The sequence below is a fragment of the Phallusia mammillata genome, chromosome 3 (assembly GCF_965637545.1).
Source record: "Phallusia mammillata chromosome 3, kaPhaMamm4.hap1.1, whole genome shotgun sequence".
NCBI classification, from domain to species: Eukaryota; Metazoa; Chordata; class Ascidiacea; order Phlebobranchia; family Ascidiidae; genus Phallusia; species Phallusia mammillata.
Window position 1 is genome coordinate 5,740,290 of NC_137254.1, and position 11,100 is coordinate 5,751,389.

The window sequence follows — 11,100 nt, forward strand, 5'->3', positions numbered from 1 at the left end:
TTGAATCACCTGCATTGTGTTACGGGGCTTGCGGTGCTCACGGCTGTTAGTGTTAATTAGGACACTGCATGTTATAACGTTTATAAGGAAACCTGCTTGACACATACGAAAGGTTTTAGCAGAGAGGTAGCATTATAATATCAGCTCTGCCGAAAGCAAATGTATTTAGTTGTAAGAGGACGAGCAACTGTGGTGCACAATTAGTATATTACAGATGTGTTTCAAAATCATTTGCATTTGCGCAACACAATTAAAAGTTTGTGAGAAAAACTGATATAATTATTTGTTATATTCTGGTCATTTATTCGCAGTTGATACTTAGTACAGTTGATCATTTAAAAAAAGGCAGTTAAACTGTCATTTCGACTAGTAAATTGCTCTTTTTGTCTGCTTGATGAGTTTGACACCAAGGTGAGTGGTTTTAAAATGTTGTTTTATCAAAAAAGTTCTCCAGTTTTAAGTAGAGTTCTTATAATTTAGATCAGGGGTGGGCAATCTGCGGCCCGCGGGCCACTTGCGGCCCTTCATTAAAGCTTGTGCGGCCCGCACAAGCAGATTAATGCGCCTGATGCTAGTTTTTTTGCGATCTGGCAAAATGTGGCTAGAATCGAATATGAGTTATACTTCTATTTAAGCATATTTGGTAAGCAACAAAGCAAAATCACTTTGTGTGATGCACATGTGCGGCCCTCGATCCAATTTTGACATTTATATTTGGCCCTACAGTAAAAAAGGTTGCCCACCCCTGATTTAGATCATCAAACAATTTAGTCATTCGACGTTAAGATTGTAAGTTATATATGTATATGTATATGTATATGTATATAGCATCACCACTATCTACAGAAAGCATAAAAATCCCCGTGGAAAAACAAAAACACATGAAATATCTAACTTAGTAAACGAAAATAAATAAACAACACACTGCAACAACTGAAGTCCGAACTTCACATACCGACACAATAGCACTAAAACAATCACCAAGCCGGAAACAGCTGCGTAACGTTAAAACGTTATTAAGCGCAAAACAGCAAAGAGAACAATTGGTAGATAATGTCTGAACGCGCTGCAGCTACACCGTTTTATAAAACGTTATAAGACGGGCTCACAAGAAAGGGATGTTGGCGCATTGTGGTTAAACACGACTGGGGGAGGAACGTTGGTGGGAACAATCGAGTGGGACCAAAAAAACTTACCATCCGTGTTACAGAAACGTTGGTGCTGTTCGACAGGAAGCGTAACCACCGAAAAAATGGCGTTTCAAACAGTTTCATGCGCCGGAAAGAAGAACACATACAAATTTGGATAATTATTGCAGTATTAGTTCGAAAAATCTGGCTCCTTGGCCCACTCTTGAGTCGCGTTTTGTGCATCACTGTTTGCTTAGTGCATTTGTAACTTAAACGTCTGCCGACAAACTGGTAAAACTATTGCCAGAATAAACAATTATGTTTGATTTATTTATTTTTAACCAGCGACTTAACGTCCTATGCGTATTTCAAACAGGCGGACTGTTGCTGTGGTAAAACATTTAGCGACCTTTAAAACCCCAAACATAATCTTTTTAATTCCATAATGGATCGATATATTCAAAGTGAAACAAATAACGTATGTATGATGGTGCTAAATGTTAAATACTCTATTAAACACTCTATACTCACTTCCATTTGCCTAACTTGCACATGACTTGAGGTAAGGAATATTATTTGTTTCGACAAATACAAACATGGTTCGTTATGTCGAGCTATTGGTGACGTGAAACGAAATAAAACTTCATGAGGTGACCTCAATTGCATTTTTATTGTAGATTTTGAATCGTGTTTGTTACATCTTTGTTTAATTTTGCAGTTGCAGATTCTCAGTGCAATGGCGGACATGTGACGCTCGGTGGGAATACAAATGTCATTCCACCAAATTGCGACACATTTAGCGTGAGTTTTACACAACATCAAGGTATCCCTAGATTGATGGCCCGTTTCCTTTCCGGTTCTCTGGCAGAAAACAATTATTGTGAGGTATGTTAAATCCTAGATCCTAGATCCTAGATTCTAGATTCTAGATTCTAGATTCTAGATCCTAAATCCTAGATCCTAGATCCCAGATTATATAGATCTAGTCATAGGTTTACGAGGGAACTGACGACTCAGGTGAATTGGCTGGAATACTAAATGGCGGAGGCGTGTCCTTTCCTGTAATAATTCAAAGCTCTTCTGCCCATGCGACTTGTTTGACAAACCTCACCACAACTTCTGTGACTTTAGTTATTTATGTTGGTAAGTCAGATTATATTGTCTTGACAACACAACCAAAATCTATGCACTTGCACTTTGTGTGCTTTTGCAGTTAGTTTGAACTCATAGCCACTAGATTTCCAAGCCAATACATTGTCTTACGTAAAGGATTAGAAATCAGCTCAATTCACTGGCACAGGAAAATTAGGAAAACATTTCTATCTATCCGAAAAGTACAAACGAAGCCCAATAGTTTTTAACATATTTTTCTTGAAATAAGTATAATTAAGAAGTGGGAGATTGAGCCTGGGTTAAGGTTAGGAACTAAGTGAACTAAGTTTTAGGATAATTTTCTTGATACAATTATATTAGAAGCCTGGCCTCAACCTTAGTAACTCTAATCGTCAGTATTGTTCAACATTTTTTTGGCCTTCGAGTTGCTTTTATTAGCAAGGAAGAAAAACATACAAAATAAGAAAGGTAATCGAGTGATGAATGAAATGGCACTTATAATAATTAAAGACCTGCCCATTTTGCTGTATATATCGGAAGTTTATTGCTATTTATAGCCACAATGTATTCTGGATTCTTGACTGATATCACTGTGTGATGGAATAACGAAATAGGAAGTACTTTCGCGTACTTACAATGATAAAATTTAAAACGTGCACACAATAGTAAACAGTTTAATCAATTAGATTCGTTAAATACACCAATTAAAGTGTATACACGATTAAAATCAAGGGGAATTACAAATTTCGCCGAGATTAATGCAAAGACTTCTTCGAAATAGCCTTGCACACGATTACCCTTAGAACACTTATGGCTCATCGTTTCGGTTTTACTTTCACAGAAAACACACTGGTTTGTTTCTGAAACACCAAATGAATACAAAACATCGTTGGTCACACCAGCACGTAAATTTAGTTTTATCTCAAGGGAGCGCAATTTTGTTTCCATTGTCGAATTGTAGTTGGTTTGGTACAGTATTTCCCAATTGCCTGTATTTGATTCCAGACCGAAATCCCGTTCCCAGCTCTTTGTTGTTTGGAAGAACCGTCCTGTAGTTTTTAATTTTAGTATAAACCGCTTTAGGAGAGTCAAATGTTTGAAAGAACTCGTTGCACAAATTTAACAAACGTGTTTTTTTCTCCGGAGTTCGCATTTGTTCGATCCCATTTTGGCGACAGAGCAGCTATCATTTTAACAAAGTTTTTAAACTCGTGATTGTTTGCGGCAAAAATTGAATTTCATCGCCAGTTCATCATATGATAGATATTCTCCTGCATTATCCAATAAGCTTTAATGATCCAGAATGCCGGCGTTGATGAGTGATTTTAAATAAAACGTTCGACTTTGTTATGTTTTACTAGTAGCAATATTTTTTCAATTGTTTAGAATATCTATAAAAGGGCAACGGTTTAGCTGGCCCACAGCGATCTAGTATGGGGTTCGGTCGATTCCATAATTTGCATTAGCTTTCTGCAATCTTGGCTTGAAGTTTTTTCTGCTTGTGCAAGTAACGTCAATTTGTGTTCCCTCCATTTCGGCAATTCCAACCACCTTTTGGGCAGAAAAATCAATATTGTTTAACAGTTTCCATAACTCTTTTCGATTTAGAATTTTTTTGCTTAAACACCGAGACAGTTTGGTCTTTTTTAGCGCACTCTCTGTATTTTTTATCGCCGCTTGTGCGTAATTTTGCTGCGCACTCAACGAGTGTCTGACTTAGAATGACATTGTTCAGCAAATTGCCTTTTTGCGACACCGAACGGTATTTAGCAAATTTTTCTGTTGTGATTATTTCTGATAGTAGATTTTCTAAATGCTGCAATTTTTTGCCAACGGAACGCAAACCTAATCTTCTTCCTGATAGATAAACTTTTCCAATAATCTAGGGATAAACGAAGGAACAGTACTCCAGGCCCATTGAAGGTGTCATACAGAATCAGCCGGTCAGCAAGCATTCACAATATGGCAAGGCGTAGGCTAGAAAAATCTAGGCTGCGGTGGGATTCGAACCTACGACAGGAGTCTTCCAGGGACTCGCGCCCCACCAACTGAGCTACGCAGGCTTAGTGAAGAATCCACCGAAAGTCGAATCACAAGCACCGTTCCCTACCTCGCATGCTGCACATGTCAGCTTCGAAGTAGGGGATCGCCAGATTGACCACGAAGGAAAGTTGAACTTAATCATACCTCTTTTTGCATTTCAGCAAACACGTGTGGAGAAAATGTTACTGGCACGACGTATAATTTGATGTCACCTGACTTTCCAAATAATTACCAACGCCACGTTGGCTGTGTGTGGAGATTCAAACTTGAAAAAAGGACGTCCTTGGTTTTTCAATTTTCCTCCTTCGTCACCGACCTTGAAGAAGACGTTCTGTTTGTGAGTTGACTGTTACTTACATCAATATTATGAGATTAAAGCAGTTTACGCCGCAAGCACATCGTAAGAACGAATGTGTTACCCAGTCAAAATTTAACGGCTTCACTTTTCAATGGGTAAACATATTCAAGTCACTAGCTTACTAAGTGGAAAAATTGATTCAATGGTAAATGTGTTGAAAACTGACAGCTCGACGGCGGACTCGATGTGAATATAACGCATTGAGACGTTGCCTCCCTTTCCCCCACGTTCCCAGGATTTTGGATTGTAATGATCTAAATTCTACATATTGTCTAGTTTAAGGACGAAAATGATAATGTACGAAGTCTTACTGGAAATCTAGGAGCACATGACTTCCAAATTGATGCTACAATTCTCACTCTGTTTGTCAGCGGTAGTGGTTTGTTTTATGTGGGATTTAATGCAACGGTCAATCTTGAAGGTAACTTCTTTACTTTTTTGAATTTTTAACAGGGTTCAAATCTAGGCCGCTCTCAAGTGGGAATATCAGGTTTTCTGTATCAGGCTTTTCTGACTATTCCACCGAGTTTCTGACTCATAGAAAAAGTTTTTTTCACGGGGTTCGAACCCAGGACACTCCGGTTACGAATGCCGATCAGGGTTTTTACGTCTGTATATGGGTCAAGCGCGCCGGACCATTCGGCCAAGTTTCTGCCCATGGAAATGTTTTAAAAAAGAAAATGTTTTCATTTTATTTTTTTCACGGGCTTCGAACCCAGGACGCTCCCGGGGACGACTCCCGATCAGGGTTTTTATGTCTGTATTTGGGTCGTTGAATACCCAATTCAATGATAGAGTTTGAAATACCCAATTCATAGAGTTTGAATACCCAATTCAATTACGCTTGTATTTTTCGACACTGCCTATTTGGTATCTATGCAACAGTTACGATAGTTGTGCAAAATGTTTTTCATTCCAAGTAAAAAATAATGCAAAAAATGTGTTCTCAATTTTTGTGTAAGTAACGAAAAAATCAATTCCTTTGTTGTCCTGTTAATCTTACGCAATTTAAACTCTTTACTTTTGAAACACTATAGCTAAAAATGTTTTTGTACGTATGAAAATGAATTGTGTCTACTAATGATCTGGATCGTAGTAACACACACATATTGTTCAGGATCAATAATGCTGCCATACAATTGAGTAAGAGCCCACATCTCTAAAACTGTATCAGTCGTTCTGAACATTGCCCTTCCATCCAGCTTAATTTAAACACCAACTGTTGGCTTTTTCGTCCTGTTGGCCCACTGTTTTCCGAATAAACAAATAAATCCGAGATATAGACTCGTAAAAACAAACTGATGCCGTAATACAATATTGCCCTAAAGACGTAACGTATATAAACTGGGACTTGAAAAGATTCGTTTCCAATCCTCATTTGTAGGGAGTATATTACAACTTTGTGTTTATATGTTTAGGACTGCCGCCGTCTGTCGAATGCAGGGAACAAAATTTGACCATTGCGTAAGTTGAAAATTTTGTGATTAAATTGCTTTGACTTGTGGTTAAACTGCACACAAAAAATCACAAAAAAGACAAATAGCAGTTAATGTCTTGTCTAATGTCTTCATATTTCTTAACATTTCTTAATAATTTGCAAATATAGCTTGATATTAAATCTATGCAAATCAGCATATAAAAAATATTTTCGTTCTTCTTTTGACTACTTTATTGTTTAGGCTGTAGGGATTTGCAACTAATATTAAATCTTTTTTATGTATCAAAAAAATAATCAATTAATTAAATCTTCGCAGAGTAACAACGCAAGAACAACAGACACTTGATTATGAACTTGGTGACACACTTTACATCGCATTGGACCGGGAAACTTCCCTTTCACAACTCAATGACAGCTGCAAGGTCACTGGGTCAGATCCGGTGTTCGTGTTTGACTTGGGCGAGTGTGAAGCTATCTATAAGGTAATATGCCATAGTTTGTCGCCGTAAGGGTTTTTTCCTAGCACAAATTACCTTGTTGATTGCAGTAATTATATTTGCACTCAGTGATGAAGTGACACCAAATGTTTACCGTCTGTGGCGTTTTTCGTTTTTCTGAAGTTTTTGACATCTATTTGCAGAACGAGAACGGAAATGTATCGGTGTCTTTCCTGATCTGGAGATACCTAGCTCCATCCACTGCCGTGATCCAGCGCGACGTTCAAAATAAGCTCAACGTGACTTGTCTATTTGACGCCGATCAACTTCTCTCGTCTTCCAATGTTCAACCACAAATCGAGTAAGGAGACTATACCGACATACGCCACTTGACACATGCTACCTGTCACACGTCATATGACACTACAGGTTTTGTTTGGCGTAACAGGAGGCATACAGAATATCATTAATTTTAAAGATAAAGTATAACTTTCTCGCCTTTCCCAACGTACAACAACAACACAAAAAGATATATATCACAGACTAAATAAATAAGCATGACAGACGAAATGTCTAACAGAAAAAGTGTCACAAACAATGAATAAACAGCGGAAAAGATTGATGTGATAGCATACGTCTTTGAACAAGTATATTATGTCTAATTCATGTAAACTTTTTGCAGATCCGTTGAAACCTCGGCTGGAAATACAGGAACCTTTGATGTATCTCTGATTCTTTTCACCAACGAATATTTCAACGAAAGCTTGCCAGGGGAAGTCACTGTGCCCAACTACATTTTTGCTGAAGTTAAACTTGATGAGATTTCTGCAAGCAACGATGACTTCATTGTCCAGGTAAATTTAAAACAATTAAAGCTTTGGCACAAATCTCAAGAATACTACTTTCCTTATAAAGGGTTTATAGGCACCTTTTAATCTTTCGTGTTTACCCACAATGCGTCTACCTCACTTTCCTGTAAGGCCCAGTCGCATAACGCCTTTAAATACGGAGTAGCTGCAGCGCGTTCCATCATTATCCACCCCTTCACTGTATGGCTCACCATAATGTTTTACCGATACGCAGCTATTTCCGGTTTGGTGATTTTTTTAGTACAATTATGTCGCTATGTTTCCGAAATAAACCCGTCTCTCTCAAGTAATACTTTTTTATGGACAGCTTGAAGAATGTTGGGCAACACGTGTTGAAAACTCCAGTGGTTTACCACGTTACCAGATTGTACAAAGCGGGTAAGCTTTACTAACATTGGATTACTATTTTGTTACATTCCACTCTGGACTACATTCTGTGTATATTGATTTTGAAATATTAGATGCGATGCGCCACCCAGTGGAGGCGAGGCTGTCGAAGCGAAGATGTTGTTGCGAAATTACAAACTCAACTTTGCTACGTTCAAGCTGATGAGCTTTGTGTGGACAAACTTCACTCATGCAGAACAATTTATCTACATCCACTGCGACGTGACTATCTGTCAGAACTCAACTGGGCAATGCCCTGGACAGGTGAGCTGAGTCGATAATATTTCTCTCCGACAAAAGACACACTAGGTAACACTGTTTAACGATTTAAAAGTTTACTTTTACAAAACTTGAGTTGTTTGTCACCAACATCTGTCAGACATACTCGGTGTGTTTGAGTTTTATTCAAGTCTTTTAACTAAAACAGGTAATGGTAAATCCCCGACGCATTAAGTAGAGAGTATTAATTTATTTGCAGACATGTGGAGGTGTAGGAAGACGATCAATTGACAACAGTGGACTCAACCAACGACTTTCTGCAGGGCCAGTGCACATCTTACAAACTACAAAATATTTGCTTGTGCAAGGTAACGACAGAATAAATGAAGTGCTGTTTATGCGTTTTTTTTAATCTCTCAGGTTTATTGAATAACATCAGGTTTACTGAATACGCATCCAAAGTTTCTGCAAAATTTATTTCATTTTATTCTTTGAAAAACTAATAAATGCTTGCCCCCTTTTTAGCACAACTCATGTTGCACGTGAATGCCTTGATAAGCTGTTCGATTCGGCATAGCTGTAGTTACAGGTCTGGCGTACGATGGTATTTGTACGTAGTGTTGTTTAAGGTTGACCATCACAAGGGTTTAATTAAGTAGATGTTAAGTAATAAATATGTTCTAGCACAAATGTGTATATCTAAGTTAAACCTGTTTTATTGCAGACACTTCAGGAGACAAAGATGAAGCAAAACAAGCAGTTTACAACATCTATCCTCTTGTGATGTTTGCTGTACTGATTGCTGTAATTATCGGAGCTGGTTACCTCGTATGGGGCAAAATTGCCCGCGATCCAAAGGCAAAACACATTCGCCTGTGAATGGATTTTCACATGTTTTCAATAATGTAATGTGTATCCCTTTCCAAAAAACCTAACACTTATATACTGTTTACAGTTTAAAAGTTGATGTTTGAATAATTAATTGTACAAATTGGCCTGAAGTTTTTCCGCAGTAAATGCCCAATTTAAAAAAAAAATAGTAATTGCTTTGTGAACAAAGAAATTTGCTTCGTGGAATTATTTTATTGTGTCTGTAATTTTAATGCAATATAGTCAAGCTTAGTTCACATCGTGACTGTTGAATTTGTTTGGAGCATTAAGTCAATCAGTAAATATTATAGAAAGATTTAATACCAAAATGTTAAGCGGTCCGGAAATGAAGCAAAAAGTTGAAAGCAAAACTTCGAAACTCCTTCTGACATTCGGTTTAAAATGAAGTCGAAATTAGTTTAAAAAAGCTTGTCAAAGTAGTCTTAAGTCACAAAATTCAGCCTTAACAATGCAAGCTTTATTCCAACATAGGCTGAAAGTCGATTTCGACCAGCTAATGATGGAAAGTAAAACGTTTCTCTAATAAACAACATCAGACACCAACAAGCGTTACTACCGTGGTCACTCATGCGCATCAAAGCGTGCCATTAGCTTTTTGCGTTAGTAGTTAGTACCGTGTTGGCTAACTCCGACACGCGTTTTTCTTTAAGTCAAAGCTATGTTCCAAATTCTGACAGAACTTCTTTCACGTCGACTCCGCACTAAAACTACGTTTCCGCACACTGGAACAAGCTAATAAGTAACTGCAACACATGCGTATTAAGTATACCACAACAAATGATTTGTTTAAAAAGTTCAGTGCAAAGCACTCGCACAACGCTTGCTTCAATCTTTTCACGGGGTTAGAACCCAGGACACTCCCCGGGACGAATCCCGATCAGAGTTTTATGTCTGTATCTGGTTCAGGCGCGCCGGACTATTCGGCCAAGTTCCTGCACAACGCTTGCTTTAATCGTTTGCTCTGCCCGGCAGGAACGTACGTGCAGCGCGACACCTACACATACCGCGGGATATTGTAATAGTTTTGGCGATAAAGTCACGAGTAATCTTTATTAATTGGCTAACATTTTGTGCACCTCAAGCTTGCTCAGAGCACCATGTCGCAGTGTCCCACCAAACATCCCGAACCCTTCGTAAGATTGCGTGGAAATGATTTAAGGGCAATTTATTACATCACGAACAAGACTACATATTATTGTCACAGAAAACTCATTTGTGTGTAAATATATCAATATTATTGTCACAGAAAACTCAACCGCGCGGCTGACCCAAAGGGAACGCGATCCCAGTTTGAGAACCGCTGGTTTACAATTTAGTTTGACATTATTAGAACCAAAATTTGACTTAAAATAACAATGTTTCGAGACACACAAAGTACCAAGTTCAATTTACTGTGGAAGGAACCAGAACACGAAACAGCTGAATCAACAAGTGTGGAATTTTGACGACTTGATAGAACTTTGGGCAACCTTCCGACTGTTGAGCTGCGCTTATCAAAACAAACGCTCGCTTGCCATTACTGTAGAAGCCTACAAGGCATTGAGCTTGCGATCGTTTTGTATAGCACTTTCTGTTTCGACTCAACGTTTCTGCCTGCCATGCCGGGGGTTGTTTTGTTCGCAAGCACGGTGACTTTGTAAAAAGACCTAATAAACAGTAAAGTCTTGTTCCTATCAAAATTCAAGTGAATATTTTTAAATATACGTATGGGGGTTTAACCGGCTAAAAAAATCTTTTTCATATTGATGTATATGGTGTTTTAAGCAAATTAAGTGGGTTTTGAGGCAAGTATATGCTGCCATCAAAAGTCGGACGTTTATTTATTTATACATGCAGCTACAGGTAATGCTAGGTACCTTGCAAATTTGTTAGCAACAATTGATAAGATTAGACATGTCTCAGGCATATGTGAATAATGATACTGTGACCTACGAATCAATTGAACTTAATGACGAACAGCTCCGACAATCTCAAACTAATCCAAAAGAAACAGGTAAATATTTTATTAGACATAGCCTATCAGTTAAGATTCGGTTTTACGAAATAAGTTATGATTCGTTTTTTTACGAATTTGTAATTGGATTTTACCAAATTTCTTACAGCATAGATTCAAGCTTTATGTAGATTTGAATGTTTAATCAAAATGGTTTTTTATTATTATAACTTATTTATTTTAACAAACACAACAAAATCGAACGTTAAAGTCTAACATATA

General features: G+C 37.8%; 1 protein-coding gene across 2 annotated transcripts; it reads left to right on the plus strand.

Moving 5' to 3' along the window:
* The first annotated feature begins 354 nt into the window (after positions 1-354).
* Positions 355-9,121, plus strand: LOC145218661 (zona pellucida sperm-binding protein 2-like). Of its 2 annotated transcripts, XM_080086065.1 has the most exons (13): positions 355-411; positions 1,849-2,015; positions 2,123-2,273; positions 4,448-4,623; positions 4,921-5,065; positions 6,063-6,108; positions 6,399-6,564; positions 6,723-6,880; positions 7,202-7,373; positions 7,696-7,766; positions 7,850-8,039; positions 8,254-8,362; positions 8,719-9,121. In XM_080086065.1, the coding sequence occupies exons 2-13, from the start codon at positions 1,968-1,970 to the stop codon at positions 8,871-8,873; spliced, it is 1,587 nt and encodes a 528-aa protein (XP_079942191.1). In that variant the 5' UTR covers positions 355-411; positions 1,849-1,967; the 3' UTR covers positions 8,874-9,121. The 2 variants fall into 2 exon arrangements, with proteins under 2 accessions (XP_079942191.1, XP_079942192.1); XM_080086066.1 differs by lacking the exons at positions 355-411; positions 2,123-2,273 and having other exon boundaries at positions 1,968-2,015.
* The last annotated feature ends 1,979 nt before the right edge of the window (positions 9,122-11,100 follow it).